This window comes from Rhinatrema bivittatum, chromosome 4, assembly GCF_901001135.1.
Source record: "Rhinatrema bivittatum chromosome 4, aRhiBiv1.1, whole genome shotgun sequence".
Lineage (NCBI taxonomy): Eukaryota > Metazoa > Chordata > Amphibia > Gymnophiona > Rhinatrematidae > Rhinatrema > Rhinatrema bivittatum.
The window spans coordinates 75435684-75462697 of NC_042618.1; the positions used below are offsets into that span (position 1 = coordinate 75435684).

The window sequence follows — 27014 nt, forward strand, 5'->3', positions numbered from 1 at the left end:
AGCACTGTAAGCAATTGCTGCTTCCAGACGGCCCGTCTGTAGGGCTTCCCCGTCTGAAAGACCTTCAACCTGGAGTCTGACAAGGGTCTGGCAGACGGCAGCCCGCTTCCGGCATCCGCAGAGAGAAAGTATGTAAAGATCCAGCAGATCCTGAGCAAACTAATGTGTAACCTTTCTCTATCACCTTGAGGACCCACTGATCCGATGTGATTTTGGCCCATTCCTCGAGAAACAGGGGGAGACGTCCATCTAAGTTTGGAACGGAGAAATGGGCCGGCCGGATCTCATTGGGAAGCGGGCTTTGCGGTGGAGTGTTGTGGGTTACCATCTCGGAAGACACGGTGGCCCTGAAAGGAATGAGACCAGGACTGGGACCTGGAGGTGGTCCCTCTAGAGAAGGAATCCCGTGCCCTGTTGTACGGCCGCTGGCCTCTGAAGCAGGAACGTATAGGGAAGAAGGACTGAGACTGTTTAGGGCAGTCCTCCGGCAGCTTATGGATCTTGTTCTCACCCAAGGATTTAATAAGCTGTTCAAAGTCCTCGCCAAACAGCAACTTACCCTTGAAAGGAAGAGTGCCTAACTGAGACCTGGAAGAAGAATCCGCAGACCAATTGCGCGGCCAGAGGAGACGTCTGGCCGACACTGCTGAGACCATTGCTCTGGTCTGCACACGGAGTCAGTCGTAGAGAGCATCTGCTCCAATCGCCACAGCTCCCTCTAGTCGTTCAGCCTGCTCCGCTTTTGCAGACGGGAGGTCCTGGGTGCTGAGCAATTGTTGGACCCACCTAAGACTTGCCTGCTGCATGAGACTGCTGCAGATCGTCGCCCGGACTCCTAAGGCCAAGACCTCGAAGATACACTTGAGATAAAGTTAGAGTTTGCGATATTGGACATCTTTTAAAGCCATGGCTCCCACCATCGGGTTAGTGGTGTGTTTGGTGACAGCGGATACAGAAGAATCTACCTTGGGAATTTTGAGCATCTCCAGGCATTCCTCGGGGGAGAGGATAGAGCTTGTCCATTGCTCTACCCACTCGGAGTCCCGCCTCGGGAGCTTCTCATTCCCGAAGGAGCAGCAGCTTGTGCATGGGATGGAATGGAAAAGTGCGTGGAGGAGCCCCGAGTCCTGCCAGGACCGGGTCCACTTTAGCTGGCATCGTGGCCGTAAACGTATCCCTCCGGTGGCACCTCAATCCCCAGCTCCTGTAAAATGAATGGAATGAGCGGCTCTAGCTCTTCCCTCTGAAACAAATGGAGCACTCGGGGTTCATCCCCCTGAAGAGGGGGACCTGGCGTTAGCAAATCCGAAGCCGGGTCTGGTACCGTGGATGGATGAGGTGGGATCCGGGGGGGGGGGGGCGCACTACCCTAACCCTAATGGAGCCTTGCCCATCCTGTGCCGCAGGAGACTACGGGGTGGGAATCCAAGGGATTTTAGCAGGGGGAGGTCCTGGGGGGGCTCCTCCTCCTCTTGTAGGCTTGCCAAATAAGATTTGTGCATTAAAAGCACAAAGTGCACAGAAAAACGTGGCCTGGATCTCCCGGAGGGCGGGGGAGGGGAGGGAGGGTCAGGGATCTCTTCCAGAGGACGCACAGGGCTTAAATCGGGGGGAGAAACATGAAAATCTGGCTCCTCTCCCTCCTGCAGCCCCGAATCGGGAGCTGCACTGATTCCCAAAATGGCCGCCATTCCCACGGTTTGCTGAGTTGGGAATGGCCTGGCCATGTGGCGAGAAGACCGCCCCTGGGTCGCCGGCTTGATCGCTGCCATGGAGGGGCCCTCCTCATCCGGCAGGCACCCAGAACAAAGCTCATCGCAGGAGAGCCACGTGGCAGGCTCCCCGCAGGCTAAACAGAGATTGAAACGCGGCATAATTAACAAGAAGGAGCTGCCGCGAGGCAGAGAAACAGCTGAGCTGTGCTGCCACGGGTTAGCGAGTGCAGGCAATCGAACCCTCCTCGCTCCCTTCTCCGACTCAAAATAGAGGTAAAATACTGCTGCCTATTACATATATACACACACATATAAAAGTTTGAAGAACTCTGTTTATTTTCAGGAGACAGCTCTGTCTCCTTGCTCTTGGGGGGGCCTAGGGGGGATTGCCCTTTGATTCACTCAGCCTAGGCTGCCTTCCTGCTGATCTGTGTGTTTGGGGTGATACTGCTGGAGACAGACAAGTATTGAAGGGATGCAGGGTAGGCTCTGTCCTGATATAGGATACCCTTTCAGTTTTGGTCTGTCTCCATCTGCGGGTCAGGAGGCTCAACCCACGGTCTGGACTGATCCAGGTACATACAGGGAACAGCACTGTAAGCCATTGCCGCTTCCAGATGGCCCATCTGTGGAGTTTCCCAGTCTGAAAGACCTTCATTGGCTTGTAGTTGTTGCACCCAGCGCAGGCCAGCTCGCAAAGAAAAACTGCTGCACACAGCAGCCCACACTCCCAGTCCTGAGACTCAAAACTTTTCCTGAGCTGGAGCTCTAACTTCCGATCTTGCAGGTCCTTCAGGGCTGGCGCCTCTGTGACCAGGATGGTAGTCTTTTTGGTAACTGCAGTCACTGCCACATCCACCTTAGGATCACGAAGAAGGTCCAAAGCATCCTCTGGCAAAGGATATAGCTTATCCATTGCCTTGCTAACCTTCAACCCGAGGTCAGGAGTGTCCCATTCCCTGAACAATAAATCAGCGACCGAAAACTGAAATTGGAATGAAGTGGTCGGACCCCGCAGACCCAACAATACTGGATCCATAGTTCCCATCTGGGATTCTTCTGGCGGCACTTCGATGCCTAACTCCCCCAAAATTGCAGGAATAAGAGGACCCAGCTCCTCTTTTCCAAAAAGGCGGACCACCTTCGGGTCATCCCCCTCAACTACATGGGAGGTCTGGGGAGAATTCTGCTGCTGATCAGTATCACCATCTACCCACAGCGGAGGCTTAGATGGCATGGTTTGATCATCCGGGTCTGAAGCATCTGAGGAGGAATCTGTGCCTGCGTGGGGTGCTGCAGAACGTAAATGGCACTTAACCATTGATGCACCAGCGCTACCTGTGGATTGGACTGCTTCCGTGCCTTTGAACTGGGCATATCCAATGAAATTTTCTCCCCCGCCTGCTTCTTCCCTGTTTTCCTGGCCTTAAAGGCCTTATGAAGCAGCAATATAAATTCTGACGAAAAAGAGGAGGACGAGGAGTCAGAAGCCCCCTCGGGGCTGTCCTCTGCAGCACCCACATCTTGCCTTGGCATTTCGCACCCCCCCCGGGGGGGCCATTTGCTGCAAGGATAAGAGCGGCGGGAGAATCCCCTCCCCCACCTCAGCTCGTGTGGCAGCCCTGAAAGAGCTTCAAATGGCTTCCGTTCCCGCGCTCAGCAGGAACGGATCAAGAGAAGGAGCCCTGGGTCTCTGCACTCTCGTTACAGCCGTGCAAGTGCTCCCCCCGTCATCCCCAGCCGAAACGGATGTTCCCTCCCCCCCAGGGAGACAAGAACACAGACAGTCGCGCTATAAAGCAAATGTTGCTTACCTGTAACAGGTGTTCTCACAGGACAGCAGGATGTTAGTCTTCACATATGGGTGACATCACAGGATGGAGCCCAATCACAGAACACTTGTCAAAGTTTCTAGAACTTTGACTGACCCGTACTGAGCATGCCCAGCATGGCACTAATCCTGCAGCCAGCAGGGGTCCCTCTTCAGTCTTATTTAAAAGCTACAGGCAGTGCCGAAAAATAAAATAAAACTAACCCAACACCGCGGGGTGACGGGCGGGTTTCGTGAGGACTAACATCCTGCTGTCCTGTGAGAACACCTGTTACAGGTAAGCAAATTTGCTTTCTCACAGGACACCCATATGTGAGGACTGCCATGTCCTCACATATGGGTGAGTACAGAGCTGAGGATGTCCGAACATGCACCAAATGTAGCCAAAGGCATGCAACAGGCACAACTGGGGCGGAATTTGGTAGAGGGCATCCTGAACCCCACCGGGCAGGCGGAAGGGTGTTAGTACGTCACGTCGTAAATAGGTTACGCAAGACAGACTGGCCGAAGATGGAATCTTGTCTGCCGGCTTTGTCTAAGCAATAATGGGCTGTAAAAGTATGGAGAGAACTCCAAGTAGCAACCCTGCAAATGTCAGGAAGCAGCACCGATCGTAGGTGTGCTACTGAAGTAACCATGGCCCTCACAGAGTGTGCTTTAACACTGTCTTGGAGTGGAATGCCTGCTTGCTGAGAGCAAAAGGATATGCAGTCCGCTAGCCAGGAGGAGAGGGTCTGCTTACCCATAGGCTGCCCCAAATTTGTTAGGATGGAAAAACACAAATAATTGAGTGCTCTTCCTGTGGGCAGCTGTACGGTCTAGATAGAACGCTAGAGCCCGTTTGCAGTCAAGGGTATGCGGAGCCTGCTCTCCTGGATTGGAATGGGGCCTGGGAAAGAAAGTAGGTAGTATAATGGATTGATTGAGATGAAACTCTGATACTACCTTAGATAAGAATTTAGGGTGGGTGCGAAGTACCGCCCGGTCTTGCAGAAGTTTAGTGTAAGGCGGATAGGTAACTAGGGCCTGTAACTCACTAACTGTGCGAGCCGAAGTGATTGCCAAAAGGAAAATCACTTTCCATGTGAGAAAGTGAAGTTCACAGGATTGGAGAGGCTCAAATGGTGGTTTCATGAGCAGACCCAAAACCAGGTTGAGGACCCAAGAAGGGGCCGGAGGACGCAGTGGAGGCTTGAGGTGAAGCAAGCCTTTCAAAAATCGTGTAACAAGGTGTTGTACTGAGATAGGGACACCCCCGATACCTTTATGGAAGGTGGCTACCGCACTGACATGCATTCTAATGGACCCGACTCTGACAAGTGCCAGAGGTAGTCTAGAAACTTCGGGATTGGACAGGTAAAGGTATCAAGGGCCTGGGAAGAGCACCATGACGTGAACCTGTTCCATTTGTAGGAATACGATTTTCTGGTGGAAGGCTTCCGTGAAGCAATCAAGACATGGGAGACTGGATCAGAAAAGTTAAGTGACTGAAGGATTAACCTTTCAACATCCATGCTGTCAGGGACAGGGCCTGAAGATTGGGGTGGCATAAGCACCCGTTTTGAGTGATTAGAAGCGGGTCTGTTCCCAGAGGAATGTGCCTGCGAATGGAAAAATCCTGAAGAATTGGAAACCACACTTGGCGGGGTCACTGGGGTGCTATCAGGATCATGGTTCCCTTGTCCTGACGTAACTTCACGAGAGTCTGACAGAAGTGGAAGTGGAGGGAATGCGTATAGGAGAGTGGTTGACCATGATAGGGAAACGCGTCTCTTGGTGGATAATGTTGGCTGCGAGTGAGAGAGCAGATATTGCCTACTTTGCAATTCTGGGGTGACGCAAAGAGGTCTATTTGAGGATAACCCCATTTTTGGAAGATGGAGTTCGCTACTGAGGGGTTTAGAGATCATTCATGCGGTTGGAAGTTGCGACTCAACTTGTCTGCCAACATGTTGTCCACTCCCGGCAAGTAGGTGGCCCTGAGGTACATTGAGTGGGAGAGGGCCTCCGCCCATATCTGTGCAGCTTCCTGACACAGAAGGTAGGATCCTGTCCCTCCCTGCTTGTTGATGTACCACATGGCCACCTGGTTGTCCGTCTGGATCAGGATGACTTGATTGGACAGGCGATCCTGAAATATTCTGAGAGCGTATCTTATTGCTCAAAGCTCCAGGAAATTTATTTGCTGTTTGGCTTCCTCTGGAGACCAGGAACCTTGTTATCTGGAGATCCGCCACATGGGCTCCCCACCCGAAGTTGGAAGCATCGGTGGTGAGAATTATTTGAGGGTTTGGTGCTTGAAAGGGCAAGCCCTGTAGAAGATTGATGTGATTCGTCCACCAGGCGAGAGACAGACGGAGTGAGTCGGTGACGTGGAGAATGGTCGACAGGGGCTGAAGGGACTGTGTCATTGCGACCTTAGAGTCCACTGCATGACTCTCATGGCCAGGCAGGCCATTGGTGTGACCTGAACTGAGGATGCCATGTGTCCTAGAAGGATAAGAAAACGATGAGCGGTCGTCGAGTGTTGAGACTGCAGCTGTTGTGCCAGAGACAGAGTGAGGGCTTGTTGTCGAGGCAGGAAAGCCTTTGCCTGTAAGGTGTCCAAGTCTGCCCCAATGAACGATAAGGTTTGAGATGGGACCAAGGAGGATTGGTAGTAATTGATGAGAAATCAGAGTGAAATTAGAGTGTGTAAGGTGAGATGTAGGGATGACAAAGCGGATTGCTGAGTCGGAGCCCTGATTAACCAGTCGTCCAGATAGGGGTAGACGTGGACACCTTGAGTCCTGAGGAAGGCGGCAACTACAACAAGGCATTTTGTAAATACTCGTGGTGCAGATGCTAGGTCGAATGGAAGCACTCGGTATTGATAGTGCTTGGGGCCTACGAGAAACCTCAGGAATTTGTAATGAGATGAAATTATTGCAATATGAGTGTATGTGTCCTGAAGGTCAAGAGAGCAGAGCCAGTCTCCTCTTTGAAGAAGAGGAAGCAGGGAGCCCAAGGTTACCATCTTGAACTTCTCTCTGGAGGCACTTGTTGAGGGCTAGTAGATCCAAAATTGGACAAACGCCTCCCGATCTTTTGGGGATTAGAAAGTACCGGGAATAGAATCTGAGGCCTTGCTGAGGCAATGGTACTGGTTCTATTGCTCTGGACTGGAGTAGGAGGGAGGCCTCCTGTTCCAGGAGCAATGAATGGTCGGATGTTCTCCATGTCATTAGAGGTTATTGTACATGTCAATTTCATGTTTTTATTATGTATGTTGATTATGTAATTCGCCTAGGCCTCCTTGTGGTACGCGATTAATAAATTTTAACAAATGAAAAAAAAAATGAAAAAGGTGGGGAATCCGGCGGGATGGAGAGAAAGTTGAGATGATAGCCTTGAGCAATTATTGCTAGGACCCAGTGGTCCGAGGTGATTGATTGCCATATGTTGTTGAAATGGCACAAGCGGCCTCCCACTGGGATATTTGGTAATGGAATCTGGCTGCTGCTCTCTATGCGAGAGTCAAAAACCAGAAGCAGGGCCCGGTTGGGGGGCTGTCTGTGGCTTTTGCTTTCGAGTTTGACGAGACTGTGATTTGAGGAATGGTCTCACAGAGCAGCAACTAGCTGCTGGCGGGTAGGACTTCTTTGGTCTATAAAAAGACTTTTTAAGAGTCCTTCCGGAAAGGCTGTTTAGAAGGACAATCGGAGGGAAACAGAGAGAGCTGTCCGAGAGTCTCATGATGGTCCTTTATCTCAGCCACTGTCTTTTGAATCTGCTCGCCAAAGAGATTGTCTCCTATGCAGGGGAGGTCGGACAACCACTCTTGCACTTCTGGACTAAGGTCTGAAGACTTAAGCCAAGTCCATCGTCTTGCTGAAATAGCGGCTGCAGATACTCTGGTTGTAGTGTCAAAGATATCGTAACATGATCTAATCTCATGTTTGCCTGCCTCCAAACCCTTATTAAGTAGGGTGTGGAACTTTACTGAAGTAATTGAGGCATGGAGGTTGTCAAGTCTTGTAGTTGCTTAAAAATGACTATTATATTGGGTCATATATAGTTGGTAAGCAGCAATTCGGAGGATCAGCATTGATCCTTGAAAGACTCGGCGACCAATGGTATCCAAAAGCTTCTGTTCCTTGCCAGGGGGAAAGGAAGTATGAGTTTTGGACCTTTTTGCTTTCTTTTGCGCAGATTCAACCACCACAGATTGGTGATCCAATTGAGGCTTTTGATAACCTGGCGCTGACTGCACCAAGTAGGTAGAGTCAGTTTTCCTGTGGACTGGAGCAATGGAGCCAGGGTGCTCCCAATTCTTTTTGAGAAGGTCAAGAAGAACTTGATGGATGGGGATGGAGGTGATTTCCTTGGGCGCGTCCAGAAATTGAAGCAACTCCATAATCTGATGTCTGTCATCCTGTTCCGTCAGTAACTGGAAGGGGACCAAATCACACATGTCCTTCACAAAGTTTATGAAAGTAAGGTCCTCTGGAGGAGAACCTTTTCTACTTTCAGTGGGTGAAGGTGGTGAAGGCAAGTCATCGGTGTCTGGTGAAGAATAGTCAGTCCAGGTATCATAAGGATCAGCACCTGTCTCTCTAGGAACTGTAGAGGGACAGGGTAGTTGGATACCTGAAGGTCCCGGTTTAGGCTCCAAAGGCATCGGAGGAATAACCGGAGGCACCGATGAAAGTAATGAAGTCCCCGGCGCAGGCATCGATGGCATCTGTGGATGGCTCGATGGCACCAATGGGGGGTATCTGTATCCATCTCGATGGCTGAAGCAGAACTCCCGAAGGAGGGATGCGGAACGGTGTTTCTCCTCCCGATGATAAAGTCAACAGGGAGGGTACCGGAGCCATCGGTGACCCGGGATCCACTGGAGGAAAAGCAGCAATAAGCGCTTCCATCCTCGATAGCAGCGGTGCCAATGCTGCTGGAATCGGGTTGGTGCCGGGGGAACCTGGAGTCGATGCATCGCCTTGTCGATGGCCTCCTGAACCATCCGGTCCAGTTCTTCTTGGAGACCTGGAGCAAACAGCCCCGGCTCCGGAACAGAAGGAGGCAGAGGCATAGCCGGAGGGACCACCGTTAGAGGCAGAGTCGCGGCTCCCGACGCCCTGTCGGGTGAGGATTGCCTTGGTGACCCGGTCGCCGAAAAGGTCGGTGCCTTTTCTGGTCAGGTTTTCTTCGGCAGCGGCTCGAACGATGGCAAGGTCGATGGTTTCGATACCTCGATGGTCCGAGACTTTCGGTGCCGATGTTTCTCCTTACGATCCCCTCGGTCCTGAGGGGGAGAAGAGGGTGTCGAAGGCCGGGAAGTGATAGACGCCGGGTGGTCACTGGTCGGTGGGTGATGCTGGCGCGACGTTGACAGTGCCAGTTCCGATGACATCGATGCAATGGACGGAGTCGGGGTTTGAGCACGTAAGAGAAGTCCCATCTTCTCCATTCTGGCCTTGTGACCTTTTGGTGTCATTAGGGCACATTTGGTGCAGGTCAAAACATCGTGCTCTCGTCCAAGACACATTACACAGACTTTATGCGGGTCTGTAATGGACATGGTACGAGTACAGTCCGGACACCGACGGAACCCCGACGCCATGGCCATAGAAAAAAATCGAGCCGTGGTACAGTCGACGGCCAGTAGGCCGCAAGGGCCAAACTCGACGGTAATCGACGGAAAACGGGTAAAAACTTACCGGAGTACCGCGGACTGAAAAAAGTCAACGGAGGGACCCCTGTGGGGTAATTTAACTTTAAATAATTCCGTGAGGAAATTTCGTCAGGAATCCTTGCAGAGCTCCTTAACCGCGAGGCTACTGCTGCGTGGAAAAAAGAAGACTAAAGAGGGACCCCTGCTGGCTGCAGGGTTAGTGCCATGCTGGGCATGTCCAGTAGGGGCCAGTCAAAGTTCTAGAAACTTTGACAAAAGTGTTCCGTGATTGGGCTCCATCCTGTGATGTCACCCATATGTGAGGACTACCATCCTGCTTGTCCTGTGAGAAATGCGCACACACCAAACCACAGGCCTGGCAAACTGCTCCTTGCAGCATGGTTGAAAGAGCCCCGGAGCACGGCGAAATCGGCCGTGAAAGAAAACAGCAGGCATGCAAAAATAGTAACCGCGAGGGAAGGGAGAGCCCGATTGCACAACACTTCATAATTAAGAACTTTTTTTTCCTCCCAAACCTGTCCTATCCTTAGGCCTTAATAGGTCCTGGTCCCTGCACCGAGCAGCCCATGCAAACCGCCCCCCAGCCAGATAAGCTGGCATCCGTGGTGACTATCGTCCAGTTGGGCATGAGCAGGGACACTCCGCGTGTCAGATTGTCGGACCTGAGCCACCACTGCAGACTGGACCTCGCCTGATCCGTGAGCAGGAGTGGGAGGTGAAACTCTTCCGACACCGGCCGCCATCGGGAGAGCAATGCGGATTGCAATGGACGTAGATGAGCGAAAGCCCAGGGAACCAACACGAGCGTTGACGCCATCGAACCCAACACCATCAGGTAATCGCATACCTGAGGAATCCGTAGGGACAATAAACGTCGCACTTGACTCTGAAGCTTGCACACACGCTCCTTGGACAGAAACACCCTGCCTTGCTTCGTGTCAAACAGCACTCCCAGGTACTCCAAGGCCTGGGTGGGAACCAGCCGACTTTTGGCGAGATTGACCACCCATCCGAGTGAGCGCAAGAGCTGCAGGACTCTGTCGACCGCCTGTCGGCATTGACTTTCGGATTTGGCCCGGATTAGCCAATCGTCCAAGTAGGGGTGTACCAGGAATCCCTCCCTCCGGAGCTCGGCTGCCACCACCACCATTACCTTCGTGAACGTACGCGGAGTGGTGGCGAGGCTGAAGGGGAGAGCCTTGAACTGATAGTGTCTGCCCAGGATACAAAACCGCAGAAACCGCTGATGACACAGCTGAATGCCGATGTGAAGGTACGCTTCCGTGAGGTCCAAGGACGCCAGGAAATCGCCCGGTCGGACCGAGGCTATCACCGACCGAATCGTCTCCATTTTGAAGCGCGGAACACGAAGACACCCGTTGACCCCTTTCAGGTCTAGGATGGGTCTGAAAGTGCCCTCCTTCTTTGGCACGATGAAGTAAATGGAGTACCGACCCCGACGGTGTTGCCCCGGGGGCACGGGCACTTTCGCGCCCAGGTCTTCTAGCCGCTGAAGCGTATCCCGAACTGCTACTCGCTTGCTTGGACCCTTGGAAGGGGAGACAAGAAATTTGTCTGCCGTAATCCATGCAAAATCTAAAGCGTAACCTTGACTTATCACGCTGAGGACCCACTGGTCCGTAGTTATTCTGGTCCATTCCCCGTAAAAACGCGCCAACCTGGCTCCTACATTTGGCACGACCGATGGAGCCAGCCGCGGGGCATGGACCCTCCGCGTTTCATTGAGATGCTTTTGGACCCGTTCCCGACGAGGGACCACCTTGTCTCCCAAACTTTCTCCCTTGAAAGGACTGAGACCATGACGGCGATCTCGAGGAACCAGATCGGTAAGAGGACCCTGACAATCTCTGCAGCCGTGATTTTCTGGGCCCTCGGAAACGGGACCTATTGGAGAAAGATGTTCAGGTCCAGTGCCTGTCCTCCGGTAGCTTGAAAGCCCTGTTTTCTCCGAGCGATTGCATCAAATCGTCCAGCTGTTTACCGAACAATAACTTCCCCTTAAACGGGAGCGAGCCAAGATGAGCCTTCGATGATCCATCCGCCGCCAAAGGAGCTGGCGCGCGGAAACCGCCGAGACCATGGCTCTGGCCGAAGTCCGCAGGAGGTCATGCATAGCATCCGCGCTGTACGCGATCACCGCCTCCAGGTGGTCCGCCTGTGCAGACTCTTCTCCCGAGAGACCTGCATTGGCCTGAAGCACCTGAACCCAGCGCAAACCTGCCCGCAAAGCAAAGTTACTACAAATAGCCACGCGGACCCCCAGGGCCGAAGCCTCGAATACCTTTTTAAGTTGGACCTCCAGTTTTCGATCCTGAATATCCTTGAGAGCCGTGGCTCCTGTGGACCTTTTCGTGACCGCCGACACCGCTGCATCCACTCTGGGAAAACGAAGGAGTTCCAGCGCGTCATCCGGCAATGGATACAGCTTGTCCATAGCCTTACTCACCTTCAGGCCCAATTCCGGGGTATCCCATTCCCGGAAGAGAATATCGGACGCCGAGAAGTGGAACGGAAAAGCCACAGCCGGCCCCGTAAGGCCCAACAGCACAGGGTCCATCTTGGCATCCGTTCGAGACCCCACCGGGGGAGCGTCCACCCCCACTTCCCGAAGGATAGCCGGGATAAGCGGCGCCAGTTCCTCCTTCCGGAACAAGCGCATGACTTTGGGGTCGTCACCTTCCACCGCTGGCGTTCCTTTGGTGATCCCAGGGTGCACCACCTCCTCCTCGGCGGGACCTCCAGTTCCCCCCGGGGCCCCTACGTCCGGCTCCTCCTCCACCGACGAGGCCGAATCGGAGTCTGTGTCCTGGGGAATTCCCCGTAAAGGACGGTGGTCTCTGGGCGGGTCTCCAGAGACCCTCCCCCGCTTTCCTCTTCCGGGGTTCTGATCGACCGTCCGAACCCCCTTTAGCCGACCTTCCTCTTTTTCTTTTGGACTTTTTATATTTCAAAATCTTCTGGAGCAGCACTGCAAAATCTGAGGAAAAGGAGGCCTCCGAATCCGAGGAGGCCTCCTCTAGACTCTGGCCCGTCGGCGAATCAGGGCTGTGGGGAAAGCGCAGGAGGCAAGCCGGCATCTTCCGCGGCCTTCCTCGTGGCTTCCCTCACAGTAGCTAAAATGGCCGCCGTTCCCGCGCTAAGCGGTAACGGCTCAGTCCTGACTTCTTCTTCAGGTGCATTGCGCGGCAGCGATCGCGCCAGCCGAGGCCGGACCCCCCCGACCAACATCGGACACCCCCTCGCCACCCGAAACACAACTTGAGCAAACACCCTTGCGCGAAACCCGCGCGGCACGAAGACCCCCTCGGCATGTTCCGCACTGCCCCGGTGCTCAGAAGAGAAATTCGAAATTAAAATTCAGCAGCCCTGCCCGGCGAACGGAGCCCCCCCCAGCGAAAAAACGACGGACCGCGAGGACGGCGAGCCGGCGAAACAATTAACAACACTGTCTTTTTTTTTTTTTCTCTCTCTACTTGCTGCTGACCCTGGTCCTGATCCTTCTGCTCCAGCAGGGGTGAGTGAACCGGGCTCCCCGGTGTCACCCCCGACGCTGCTGCCAGAAACAGGCCGGGTCCTCAACCCTCAGCAGCGGCCTCAACCAGGGGGGATGGTCCCCTCAGAACCTTGCAACCCCCTGGGAGGCTCTCAGGACTCGGGAAAATTTCCTCTTCTGTATTGCTGCTTCTTTTTTTTTTTTTTTCAACCAACAAGAATCCCTGACTAGCTAACCCCACTAACCAGGGACCACCAGAGACTGTGGGTGGACCTGCCCCATCTGCTGGAGACAGAGAAAGACGGAGGAGCTGTGGGTGGCGCCTTACTATATGTAGAGGTGCCCGACAAGTCTTGCTCTGTCTCCATCTGCTGGTGCGGAGTCACAACCCAGGTGTCTGGACTGATCCTGGTACGTACAGGGAAACTGTGTTTTCCGTAGACAGCAGAATGAATTAGCCATGGAATACCCGTTCACCTCCCTGGAGAGTTGGCTACATAGCTAGATTTAGCTCTGATATGAACTGAGAAGGCTCAAGTGGGAATTCTGACATGCTCAATAGAACTCAAAGCTCTATTCTTTTGGGCAGTAGACGACACCCATATGTAATGATTAATTCATCCTATCTATGGAAAACAGTTTACAGTAATCAAACTTGCTTTCATACTGTTATACATAATCACCATGCTACAAGAAAAGAAATGTATACAAATTTGTTTAAATTTTACCTGCCAAGAGACTTAGGTTGAACAGAAAATACCAGTACTTCATTACTGTGAGCCTGTTAAACAGAAACATACATAAACTGTATTATTTTAGTCCATATGTATTACAACTTTCCATACAAGAACGAAAAGAAGGAAATATTCCTAAAGAAAAGGAAATGGGGGAAAATATATAAACAGGATGGAGTGGGTCTAGAGGGTAGCTATTAAAATTGTCCGTGGACTTTATTCTAAAGCTTAAGGGGAGATCTAAACGTACACCTTGGAGGAAAGGGAAGATAGGGGAGAGATGAGACATTTAAGAGGACTGGAAGGTTCATCTGCATACCATCCCCGGCATCCCCCGGGAGAGGACTCCAGAGGTCACAGCAAATTATCTAGGCTTCAAAACTCCACAGCCCCAGCTTCCAGAGGCCCCACACCTTTTGTAGAAAACTGGAAGCACACGCCATTAGGTGCACGAAACTCAAACCTCTCAATCCACTGAGAGAAGATCAACTTGCTGCTGGTTGAATAGCATCGGTAAGAATAGCTTTGGAAAATGTCAGGACTTAAAAACGACTTGGAGAGAGGAAATAGTGGAGTATATCCTTTAGTTTGTTTGTGTCCGAAATAATAAGCAAGCCAGATGAAGTTAATGCTAGTGTCTTTCACTCCCACCTACCCCGCACTCATCCCTTGATTTACAGGCAAGAGACACTTTCTGATTGTTTTTTAATCAGGCGCTTATCTAAATCATACTATAGCACCAGTTCTTTTTGAGAGTTTTTTTGCATCAAGTGTCACATGTATGATTTTTTTTATCCACCAGTGAGAGGTTGTGTATGTGCACCCGGTGCAAAGAGCTCCTAGCTCTCAGAGAATGAATCCTATCTCTGAAGGCTAGAGTGGCAGACCTGGAGGAGCTGAGGCAGACAGAGGTACATTGATGAGACCTTCAGGGACATAGTACCCAAGTCCTAAATCCACCCTGGCAGCCCTGGTGCTGCCTTGGATCACAAAGGTCTCCCGGTTGGAAAGCATAACCCTGGTGTAGCAGGAAGTGATTCTGTAGCAAGGACCTGCTCTCCGGGTGATATATTGTCCTCTCGCATTGAGGACATGTCTCCCAGGGCTACTGCCCAGGAGGGAAGGGTTAGGTCAGCCATCATAGTTGGTGATTCAATTATTAGAAATATAGATAGCAGGGTGGCTGGTGGATGTAAGGGCTGCCTGGTAACTTGCCTGCCTGGCGTGATGTTGGCAGACCTCACGCATCACCTAGATAGTATTATAGACAGTGCTGAAGAGGAGCCAGCTGTCGTGGTACATGTGGGCACCAACAAAATAGGAAAATGTGGGAGAGAGATTCTGGAAGCCAATTTAGGATTTTAGGTAGAAAGCTGAAATCCAGAACCTCCAGGGTGGCATTCTCTGAAATGCTTCCTGTTCCACATGCAGGTCCCAGAGGCAGACAGAGCTCCGGAGTCTCAATGAGTGGATGGACTATGATGCAGGGAAGAGGGATTCAGTTTTGTAAGGAACTGGACAAACTTTTAGGAAAGGGTAAGACTTTTCCAAAAGGACAGGCTCCACCTTAACCAGAGTGGAACCAGACTGCTAGCGCTAACTTTTAAAAAGGAGATAGAGCAGCTTTTAAACTAGAACAAGGGGGAAAGCTGTGCATGGTTCGGAGGAAGGTATCTTCAAAGGATACTAATGAAACAGGAGAGTTAGGACGTCCCAATAGAGTGGTTCCAATAAAAGCAAAAGTAGTCCATGTGCCTATAAGTAAAGAATCACCTGAGCTAAAGGATTCCAAATTATCCCTAGCAACTGAGCAGCAGGTTAATACAAACAAAATCACACTTTGAAATGACTGTATGCCAATGCCAGAACTCTAAAAAGTAAGATGGAAAAGTTAGAGTGTATAGCAGTGAATGAGACACATAATTGGAATGATAACCAATGGGACAATGCTATATCAAGGTACAAATTATATCGCAATGACAGGAAGGCTCAGCATGGTGGGGGTGTGGTGCTTTATGTCCAGGAGGGCATAGAATCCAAAAGGATAAAGATTATACAAGAGACTAAATGCTCAGCAGAATCTATATGGGTAGAAATCCCATGTGTGTTGGGTAAGAGTATAGTGATAGGAGTATGCTACCATCCACCTGGCCAAAATGATCAGATAGATGTTGAAATGCTAAGAGAAATCACGGAAGCTAACCAATTTGGTAGTGCAGTAATGGAGAAATTACTTACCTGATAATTTCGTTTTCCTCAGTGTAGACAGATGGACTCAGGACCAATGGGTATAGTGTACTCGTGCTAGCAGTTGGAGACGGATCAGATTTCAATCTGACGTCAGCACCTAGTACATATACCCCTGCAGGAAGTGCAGATTCTCAGTATTCTTCCTTGCAAAGCATTATGGATATATATGTGTGACTGACTGATTGATTGACTTAATGTGTTTATTCTGATTGGATTGAATTGGTTGATCGACTATAGCTGGAGACCTCCAGTGTCCTCAACCGGAAGGCGTCGAAACCCGGCAGGGTGGATGCCCCATGATGAGTAAAAGCTTGGCTTACCTTGATATGATAAACGACCATGTGTAATGGCAGCCGAGGGTGGGCTGCTGAGTCCATCTGTCTACACTAAGGAAAACAAAATTATCAGGTAAGTAATTTCTCCATTTCCTAGCGTGTAGCAGATGGACTCAGGACCAATGGGATGTATAAAAGCTACTCCCGAACTGGGTGGGAGGCTGCCCGTGGTCCAATAAGGATTGCCCTTGCAAATGCTGTGTCCTCCCGAGCCTGAACATCCAGACGGTAGAATCTGGAGAAGATATGGATGGAGGATCACGTTGCCGCTCTGCAGATCTCGGCAGGTGAAAGCATTCTGGTTTCTGCCCAGGAAACCGCCTGGGCTCTGGTGGAATGGGCCTTGACCTGTAGAGGTGGTGGTTTTCCCACTTCTACGTAGGCTGCCTTGATGACTTCTTTGATCCAGCAGGCGATGGTTGCCCGTGAGGCCGCTTCCCCTTGCTTCTTCCCGCTGTGCAGGATGAACAGATGGTCCGTCTTTCGTACCGTTTCTGACATTTCCAGGTATCTGGATAGTAGTCTGCCGATGTCGAGATGGCGTAGAGACCGGCCTTCTTCCGACTTCTTCACACCTTCCGTGGTTGGTAATGAAATGGTTTGGTTGAGGTGGAAGTGTGAGACCACTTTGGGTAGGAAGGATGGGACCATGCGTAGATGGATGGTCCCCGGGGTGATTCTGAGGAATGGATCACGGCAGGACAGTGCTTGTAGCTCTGAAATGCGGCAGGCCGAGCATACGGCCAGCAAGAACACCATTTTTAGGGTTAGTAGACGGAGAGACAGGCCTCGGAGGGGTCTGAAGGCGGGTCCCGCTAGGAATTCCAGAACGAGGTTGAGGTTCCACAGGGGCACTGGCCACTTTAGTGGTGGGCGAACGTGTTTGACCCCTTTCCGGGGTGCGTGGCAATGCTGTCGCCCTTGTTCCTGGGGCCGTAGCATGACAGCGCTGCCACCTGTACCTTGATTGAGTTGAGGGACAGGCCCTTCTGGAGTCCATTCTGTAGGAATTCTAAGATTATTGGGACTTTAGAGGAGTGTGGTTCGATGTTGTGATCTTCGCACCAGACCTCAAAAACTCTCCAGATCCTTATATATGTTAGTGATGTGGAGAACTTGCGTGCTCGGAGGAGGGTATCTATTACTGCCCCCGAGTATCCCCTCTTCCTCAGTCGGGCCCTCTCAATGGCCAGACCGTAAGAGAATTGAGCTGGATCCTCGTGAAGGATGGGACCTTGTTGTAGTAGGTCCCTGTGTGGGGGCAGGGGCAGAGAGTCCCCTGCCAGTAGTCTTCTCATGTCTGCGTACCAGGGTCTTCTTGGCCAGTCCGGGGCCACCAGAAGAACTAGACCTCTGTGTCACTGAGTCTTGTGAATGATTGCGCCCAGCAGGGGCCATGGGGGAAAGGCATATAGGAGGGTCCCCGGTGGCCAGGTCTGTACCAGGGTGTCGATCCCTTGTGACTGCGGATCTCGCCTGCGACTGAAGTATCTGGGTACTTGGGCGTTGGATCTGTTTGCCAGAAGATCCATGTCTGGGGTCCCCCACCAATCCACTATCATTTTGAAGGCTGTGGTTGACAGCTTCCATTCTCCTGGGTTTAGGCTTTCTCTGCTGAGGAAGTCTGCCGTGGTGTTGTCCTTCCCGGCGATGTGGACAGCGGAGGTGTCCTGGAGATTTGCTTCCGCCCAGGTCATCAGGGGGGTTATTTCTAAGGATACCTGTTGGCTGATGTAGGCCACCGTGGTGGCCTTGTCCGACATCACTTTGACCGCTTTGTTTCGAAGTCTGTGGGCAAGCCGCAGGCAGGCTAGCCGGACTGCCCGTGCCTCTAATCGGTTGATGTTCCACCCCGACTCGACTTAGTTCCACCGCCCTTGGGCGGTTAGCTCTTCGCAGTGTGCTCCCCATCCGCGTAGACTGGCATCTGTGGTGAGCAGGGTCCAGGTCGGGGAAGATATTCTTGATCCCCGGCTCATGTGGTTGGACTGCAGCCACCATCTTAGCTGGATCCGAACTCTGGTCGGTAGAGGAAGATGCACGATGTAGTTCTGGGATCGTGGACTCCACCGTGATAGGAGAGAGCGCTGCAAGGGTCTCGTGTGGGCTCGCGCCCATGGTACCACTTCCAGTGTGGATGCCATTAGACCGAGGACTTGTAGGTAATCCCATGCTGTGGGCCGGGTGGCGCTCAACAGGGTCTGGAGTCGGTCCCGCAGCTTTGATCTCCTTGTGGGGGTCAGACTGACCTTGTTCTCCTTGGTGTCGAATCGGACTCCTAGGTATTCCAGTGACTGCGATGGCTGTAGGGAGCTCTTGTTTGTATTGACTACCCATCCTAGGCTTTCCAGTAGAGTTATGACTCTGTTGGTTGCTCGGTGGCTCTCCTCTGGTGATTTTGCTCTGATCAGCCAGTCGTCCAGGTAAGGATGAACAAGGATTCCCTCCTTCCTGAGTGTCGCCGCTCCCACTATTACCTTGGTGAAGGTCCGCGGTGCAGTGGCTAACCCGAAGGGTAGTGCCCGGAATTGATAGTGGTGATTCAGGACCTTGAAGCTTAGGTAGCGCTGGTGTTCCTGATGAATTGGGATGTGCAAGTAGGCTTCCGACAGATCCAGGGATGTGAGATATTCTCCTGGCTGTATTGCATGTAAGACTGACCGCAGGGTTTCCATTCGAAATCTTGGGACCCTTAGGTGTCGGTTGACTGACTTGAGGTCCAGTATGGGTCTGAATCTACCTTCTTTCTTGGGTACGATTAAGTAAATGGAGTAATGCTCTGAATTTATTTCCCGTGCTGGTACCAGGGTTATGGCCTCTAGGGTCAGGAGTCTGGACAGAGTAGCTTCCACTGCCGCCCTCTTGAGGGGGTCGTGGCAGGGAGATTCCACGAACTTGTCCGGAGGGGTTCGGAGGAAATCCAGGTAGTACCCTTCTCTGATGATGGCTAGGACCCACTTGTCCGAAGTTATCTCGACCCATCTGTGGTAGAATAGGGATAGTCTGCCCCCTATGGCTTCTTCCCTTGGATGGGTTGGCTGAATCTCATTGTGGGGTGCGGCTGGGGCCTGGGCCCGAGCTGGTTCCCCTCTTGCTGTGTTTGTTCCGAAAGGACTGGTTCCTGCCCGTAGGGCGGGGCGCTTGGAAGTTGTTCCTATAAGGGTTGAAGCGCTGAGAGCTTCTGCCTCTGGAAGGAACGCTGGTTTCTCTTCGTCTTGTCTTCTGGTAGGCGAGGAACTGGAGAGTCGCCTCATTTGTTAGCCAGCTTCTCTAGTTCGCTGCCGAACAGGAGGGATCCCCTGAAGGGCAGTCTTGTGAAGCATGTCTTGGAGGAGGTGTCGGCCGACCAATTTCGCAGCCAGAGTTGTCTCCTGGCTGCCACTGTGGATGACACTCCTCTGGCTGCTGTGCGTACTAGGTCGGAGGCAGTGTCAGTGAGGAACGAAAGTGCCGGTTCCATGTCTTCCCCCGGGGTGTTGCTCCTGGCTTGGGATAAACAGGAGCGTGTCACCACGGTACAGCAGGACGCAATTTGTAGGGACATGGCTGCTACCTCAAAGGCCTGTTTCAGTATGGCTTCCAGGCATCGGTCGTGTGCATCCTTGAGGGCCGCTCCTCCTTCCACTGGTATGGTGGTGTGCTTAGTGACCACGCAAACCATGGTGTCCAACTTGGGGCACGCCAGAAGCTCCTTGGTTGCTGGGTCCAGGGGGTACATGGCCGATAAGGCTCGACCCCCCTTTGAATGAGGATTCCGGCGTATTCCACTCCAGGTCAATTAGCTGTTGTGCAGCCTGTAAGAGGGGAAAATGGTGAGACGTCTGTCGAAGGCCCTCCAGCAGGGGGTTCATTCTAGGTTCCCCCGGGGTGCTTTGGCCCGGGATGGCGAGCTCCGACAAGCATTGAGATACCAGGTCCTGAAGCTCATCCTTTGAGAAGAAGTGTCTCATGGTTCGATGCGGCTCCGTCCCCGAGGGGAGTTCTCCCTCCTCGAAGGGCTCAACTTCTTCCTCGGAGAAATCAGTGTCCCCTTAGGTGGGGCATGAGGGTCTTCCGGAGCATATGGATAGCCGGCCCGGGGTTCAGTCTGCATCTTGACAAAGGCATGAATCCCTTTAAATAACTCCACCCAGGAGATCGATGCCGGGTCCAAGTTGAGGAACGCCGGGGTTCCCTGGGGTTCCCCCGTCTGAGGGATGGAATCACTAGGGCCAGCTAGCTCCGGGGTGCCTCCCGAGGAGCTAGCACTGGGACCCGGGTGGGGCTGGCCCTGGCCTGGGTCTCCCAGGGCCTCCTCACAGTGTGCGCATAGGGTGTCCGCTTCCTCGCTCTGTGCGGCTCTGATATGGCATGCAGGGCAGAGGCCTTGGGCTTTTATGCCTATTATTGGAGATGCCGCTTCTGTGGACGCATAAGCTCTTATGCGATTCATTGCGTCTGGTATATGCGCGCCGGTTTTGCTCTGAGCCGTAGGTATGCGCCTTGCAGTGTGCACCCAAGGAGGTGTGCCCAAAAATTATGTGCGCCTATAATGCGCACCCAACTATCGGCGCCTATTCAAAAATCGGCGCCTACAATACGCGCCCAAAAATCGGCGCCTGTAATATGCGCCCAAAAATCGGCGCCTGCAATACGTGCCCAATTACTGGGCGCCCAGCTTAAAATATGCGCTTAGCTTAATTTGTGCGCTCGATTGGGCGGCGAAGAAAGACAAGATGGCGACGGCGAGCATGTGGGCAATATGGCGACCTCCTTAGAGGGTCTCCACGTGAGCAGACCCTGCTCCTCCTCGATCTTCGGAGACCGTTTTAAAAGGAAAATGTTCGCCTTACCCTTGTCTTCAGCGCTTCCCGGTTTTGACCCGGGCGGTCTCCAGCTGCGGGGGGAGAGGGTAAGTACCTTCACCGCTGCGCTCCAGGGGATGCACCCGCCGCCTCTCAGCCACGCCCGAACTCCTCTCGCTCGGGGGCTAAGTCCTCGCCGCGCTTCGGCCCTGGACCGAGGCTGCCTCTGCCGCACCCGAACCCTTCTCGCTCGGGGGCTAGGTCCCTGCCACGATTCGGCCACCGGACCGAGGCTCTCACCTCCGAGGGACCACGGAAATCACCTCGGGAAACTCAACTGGGGGAGGGACCCGATGGTATCACCGCAGGAGTGCGGGGCTCGTCTTCAGGATGTTTTGTTCTTTAATTTTGTTGTAACGCTCGGTGAGCGTGAAGATAGCTCCTAACTGCTTTGGAGACGGAAAAATACTGAGAATCTGCACTTACTGCAGGGGTATATGTACTAGGTGCTGACGTCAGATTGAAATCTGATCCGTCTCCAACTGCTAGCACGAGTACACTATACCCATTGGTCCTGAGTCCATCTGCTACACGCTAGGAAATAATAGATTTCAATTACCCCAATATTGACTGGGTAAATGTAACATCAGTCAATGCTGGAGACAAAGTTCCTGGAAGGAATAAAGGAAAATTGGTTCTTACCTAATTTTCGTTCCTGTAGTACCACAGATCAGACCAGACTCCTGGGTTTTGCCTCCCTTCCAGCAGATAGAGACAGAAAGTTTTGCTGCCACTACCACATAACCTGGTGTGCCACCTGCAGTCTCTCAGAGTATTGATAAGTACCCAAGCCAAGATACTAACGAAAACAATCAGAAATAACTCTCACAACCCCCTGAACAAGCAGTAGGAAGCGGAGACACATAATGAATAAATCTTTCCAACCTTAAAAACGTGAGGAATTAAACAAAACCTGTGCCATTCTTCAGACTAATTACAACAGACTGAGCGAATTCTCCCCACATCAACTGGGCAGGATTCTGGACTGATCTGTGGTATTACAAGAACAAAAATTAGCAAGTAAGAACCAAATTTTCCTTTCGCTCTATGTAACCCGATCAGCTCAAATTCATGGGTTGTACCCAAGCTTCCCTCAACAGGGAAGGACTGTGAGAGTCCCGCTCAAAGTACACTTTCACCAAAGCCCGTGTCCTCTGGGGCCTGGACATCCAACCGATAATGCCTGGCAAAAGTATGCAATGATTTCCAGGTAGCTGCCTGACAAATCTCTTGCTGACGTTCGGCTCAGGATGCTGCCGGAGAACAAGTAGAGGGAGATCTTAAACCTTCAAGGATAAGACTACCCCGACAGATTTTATTTATTTATTTAACATTTTTTCCTATACCGAACTTCATGACAAGCTTCATATCAGGCCGGTTTACATCAAACTTAGGGATTAACTGAACATTACCATATAACAGGAAGGCCGAAGCGCAGTTACAAATAACAGGGAGAATGAACTTGGGGGCTAGAGTAGCCAGGAAATAAAGGACAGAAAAAACTGGAGAATGAGAACATATGAATATACAGTGGTTGGGTCGGTCATTTAGTCTATTCGGCTAAATGAAAGTACTGTTGCAATGTTAGGCTTAAGGGAAGGCTTGGAGGAAAAGCCAAGTCTTGAGTTTTTTTCGGAAGGTAAACAGGCAGGGTTCCAATCTTAGATCAGTCGGCAGGTTGTTCCAGATGATGGGGCCAGCTGTGGAGAATGCCCGTTCTTTCGTGGAAGTTAGACGAGAGGATTTAGTTGGGGGAACTTGAAGGGTTCCTTTGTGTGCCGCTCTGATGGGTCTTGCAGATGTGTATAGTTTGAGTGAGAACTGAAGGTCTAGAAGTAGTTGGCTGTGGATGGACTTGTGGATAATGGTGAGTGCTTTGTGCAAAATTCTGTATTTAATAGGTAGCCAGTGTAGGTTTCTAAGTATAGGAGTGATATGAGTTCTCCGGTTGGTGTTGGTTAATATCCTGGCTGCTGAGTTCTGGAGCATCTGTAGTGGTTTAGTTGCAGAGATCTGGAGTCCTAAGAGGAGAGTGTTACAGTAGTCAGTTTTGGAGAATATTGTTGACTGAAGGACAGTTCTGAAATCCTGGAGATGGAGGAGGGGTTTGAGTCTTTTCATAACTTGAAGCTTGAATAAACAATCCTTCGTAATATTGTTGATTGATTTTTTTAGGTTCAGATGGTTATCAATGATGACTCCTAAATCTCTAACGTGAGTGGTCTGCGGAATAGAGGTTGTCTGCTCATGACTGGTGGAATGGTCAGTGGAGATAAGAAGGATTTCTGTTTTGGCTGCATTGAGGACCAGGTTCAGGCTGGTGAGTAAGTGGTTGATGGACTTAAGGCAGTTCTCCCAGTAGGAGAGCGTTTTTGGAAGGGATTCTTTTATTGGGATCAGGATCTGAACGTCATCAGCTTATAAGTAGTGAATTAGGTTAAGGTTTGTGAGCAGCTGGCAAAGAGGCAGTAGGTAGATATTGAAGAGGGTGGGGGATAGAGAGGAGCCTTGGGGGACACCTAGAGTAGATTTGAAGTTAGGAGATTCTTTATTATTGATAGTGATCTTGGAGCTTCTATTGTTGAGGAATGAGCTGAACCATTGGAAGGCGTATCCAGATAATCCAATGTCTGAGAGACGATTGAGGAGGATGCTATGGTTCACGGTGTCAAACGCCGCGGAGATGTCTAAGAGAACTAGCAGGAATGAAATCCCTTTATCTAGGCCCATGAGGATGTGGTCTGTTAGAGAGATGAGGAGGGTTTCGGTACTGGATGACTTGCGGAAGCCATACTGGGAGGGGTATAGGATTTTGTGTTCTTCCAGGTAGTCTGAAAGCTGTGTGTTCACCACCTTCTCGGTGAGTTTTGCTAGCAGCGGGAGGTTGGATTTGGATCGGAAGTTGGAGAGCTCATTTGTGTCCAGGTTGGGTTTCTTCAAGAGAGGTTTAATAGATGCTGTTTTAAGGTCATCCGGGTATACTCCTTGGGCTAGGGAGCAGTTAATGATGTTGGCCAGAGATCTGAAGATAGTGCCTGGGATAAGGAGCAGAAGTTTCGTTGGGATGTGGTCCATAGGGTGGCTGGATGGTTTCAGCTTCTTGAGTGTTGATTCTATCTCCAGAGGTGTGGTGGGCTCGAAGGAATCTAGGGTGGCTCTGGGGGAACATGAGGTGGTGAAGTTGAATTGGTAGGGAGAAGCGCTAGCGTGTTTGCAATTTTATCCTGAAAGAAGAGTGCGAGTTCATTGGCTTTGGATTGAGCCTGTTCGTCGGGAATGGTAGGGGCAGAGGGTTTAGTGAGTTGAGATACATAGGAAAACAAGGCCCTAGCGTCATACTGCCTATCATGGATTCTGCTGGCATAATAGTCTTTTTTTGCTTGTAGAAGAGAAATCCTATAAAGATGCATGGTGCGTTTGTAGTCGGACAAAGTTGTGGAGTTGGGGGACTTCCGCCAAGAACCTTCCTTGTGTCGGAGGTCTTGCTTCATTCGTTTAAGTTCCGGTGAGTACCAAGGTTGTTTCCTTTTTTTTTTTTTTTTTTTTTTTTTTTTTTGGAGTCCAATTGATGGTTTTCGTCTCTTTGGGGCAAAGTTTGTTGGCTATAGACTCCGTGATATTGCGCCAGGATAGGAGGGCTGAGTTGGGGTTGGAGGTGTCTAGATTGGGGAGTTCCTTGGAAAGATGTTCACTGAGAATGTCGGAGGTACATTTTCTTCTGAGATGGATGGTGGACTGAGGTTGTGGTTGAGAGGGGTTTCCTCGAGTCGTGAGAGTAGCTGATATAAGTGAATGGTCGGACCAAGGGACTGGGGTGCAGTCTGGAGTGTTAATGTATGATAAGTGAGAGTTTAGGAAGATGAGGTCTAGTGTGTGTCTTGCTTTATTGACAATTTGTTCAAAGCCCATTGCCTGGAGTGTGGATAGGAAGGTGTCGCAGTTGGGGGAGATCGGGGAGGCGTCAACATGTAGATTGAAGTCCCCCAGAATCATAGCAGGTGAGTCAATGTTAATGTATTTAGCAATGGTTTCTATAAAGGGTGAGGCATCAGAGTCTAGTGATCCCGGTGGAGCGTAAACAAGGAGAATTTGAATATGTTTTGACTTGAACAATCTGAGTTCTAGTTTTTTGGAGGAGATCTTATTTATTTATTTAAGTTTTTTTTATATACCAACATTCAAGACAATAGTCCCATCATGCTGGTTCACATGAAACAGGAGTGCAAAATAACCTTAAACTTGAACAATAGTGCGGAAAAAGCAGTTACATGTAACAAGGAAAAATAGAACTTGGAGTGAGAAGGAAAAAGGAAAAGGAAAAACCAGCTAATTACATATAATTACATTGTAAGAGGTAGCTAATAGTGATATTGATGGTGATGTGTGTTGATTGTTAGGAGTTAAATAATATTGGAGTTAGGAAAAGCCTGCATGAACAGCCAGGTCTTGAGTCTTTTCTTGAAGGTTGAGAGGCTGGGTTCCATTTCTTGACGGGTTGCTGTCTAAGATTCAATTCTTTCTTGGTTGCTAGAAGCAGACCACCCCCTCTTTTTTTGGGTCTTGTAATTGAGAAGACATCATAAAGGTGTATAGGTAACTGGTTTATCAATGGGGTGTCAGTGCTTTTTAACCAGGTTTCCGTGATAGAACATACATCTGGTTTGGAGTCGAGCAGGTAATCGTGAAGAATGTGCGTTTTCTTTGTGAGGGACTGAGGGTTGAAGAAGGTTAGAGAGAATATCGTGAGTCCTAGTAGTTGGGTCAAGGGTGAAAGCATGATTGGGATGAATGATCTTGACGACTGATTCAAGGTCCGTTGTGAGAGTTTGGAGAGGTGGGAGTGGCGATGATAGATGATAGGAATGGGGTAGGTTTGCATGGTACCTACTCGGATGGTGAAGAGAAGATGGTGTGGAGAGGAGAGTTGGAGGATGGTGGTAGAAGCTGGTCTGGATGGACAGGGTTGTGAGGGCTAGGCAAGAGCTGGATGAGTGCTGGGAGGGTGGAGAAGACTTGGAGCCTATAGGGGACTGTTGACTGGGTGCCTCGTCAATATTCCAGGGAGAAACTGGTAGCCTGTTGTAAATAGTGGTGATGACTGGCTTGTTGTGAGGCTATTTATATCCATGACTTCTTTTTCTTCGAGGGTAAACTAAGCTGAGTTCGGGTGGTCTCGGGTTTTTAAGGTCTGAGGAGCTGGAGCTGGTTCTTTAAGTGGAGATTGATATGTTACGATCGGGGGAGGTGAAGGTTTGTTCCCAGCGGAATTATTACAAGTCAGATGAAGTGAAAGCGTAGGGGCTGACCTCTGGGGCTGCACGAAGGGGCGCACAAAGGGGCTGGCGCCTTTGGCGCGCGACGCCGGAAGAAGCAGGCCCTTTAAATTCGGCGGGGACTCCCACTGGTGACGTCAGCACTGGGTCCGGGAACCGGATTGGTCCGAAGAAAAGAAGATCGCCGCGTTGGGGGAAGGCCCTGAAGATCGGCAGGCGTAGGAAGTGAGCCTCGTGGTTAGCGGTGAAGCCTGAGTGGGGTAAGTGCAAATTTAAAGGCCTTACCCCGACGGGCTTTAGCACTCGTTCGCTGCCGCAGTGTACACTGAACCCATGGAGTCCTTCAACCACCGTGTTATGGTGGATTTCGAAGCTTTATGATTCTTTTTTGCACCATTCCATAGCATAAAAAGATGGTCCGACAACCAGAAGCTATTAGTGACCTTAAAATACCTCAACGCTTGCTTTACATCCAAGAGTCGCAACACGGAATAGAGTAGGATTACATGGTCAGATTTCTCAGTGGAAAAGGGTAAACAGTGGAGTGGCTCAGGGATGTATACTTGGACCAGTGCTTTTCAATTTTTTACAAATAAACTGGAAAGGAATATGACAAGTGAGAATCAAATTTACAGATTATACAAAATTATTCAGATTAGTTAAATCACAAGTGGATTGTGATAAATTGCACAGGGACCTTGCGAGATTAGAAAACTGGGCATCCAAATGGCAGATGAAGTTTAATGTGGACACATGCAAGGGGATGCATATAAGGAAAAATAACCCATGCTGTATTAACAGTTAGGTTCCATATTAGGAGCTACCACCCAGGGAAAAGATGTAG

At 50.9% G+C, this 27014-nt stretch overlaps 1 protein-coding gene across 4 annotated transcripts in view; it reads right to left on the reverse strand.

Moving 5' to 3' along the window:
* Positions 1-27014, reverse strand: part of KLHDC2 (kelch domain containing 2) — a 110449-nt gene that overhangs the window by 23158 nt on the left and 60277 nt on the right. For all 4 annotated transcript variants that reach the window (XM_029598374.1, XM_029598375.1, XM_029598372.1 and 1 more), the window contains one exon: positions 13463-13515. In XM_029598374.1, coding sequence (XP_029454234.1) covers positions 13463-13515 — 53 coding nt within the window. The remainder of the gene's footprint in view (positions 1-13462; positions 13516-27014) is intronic.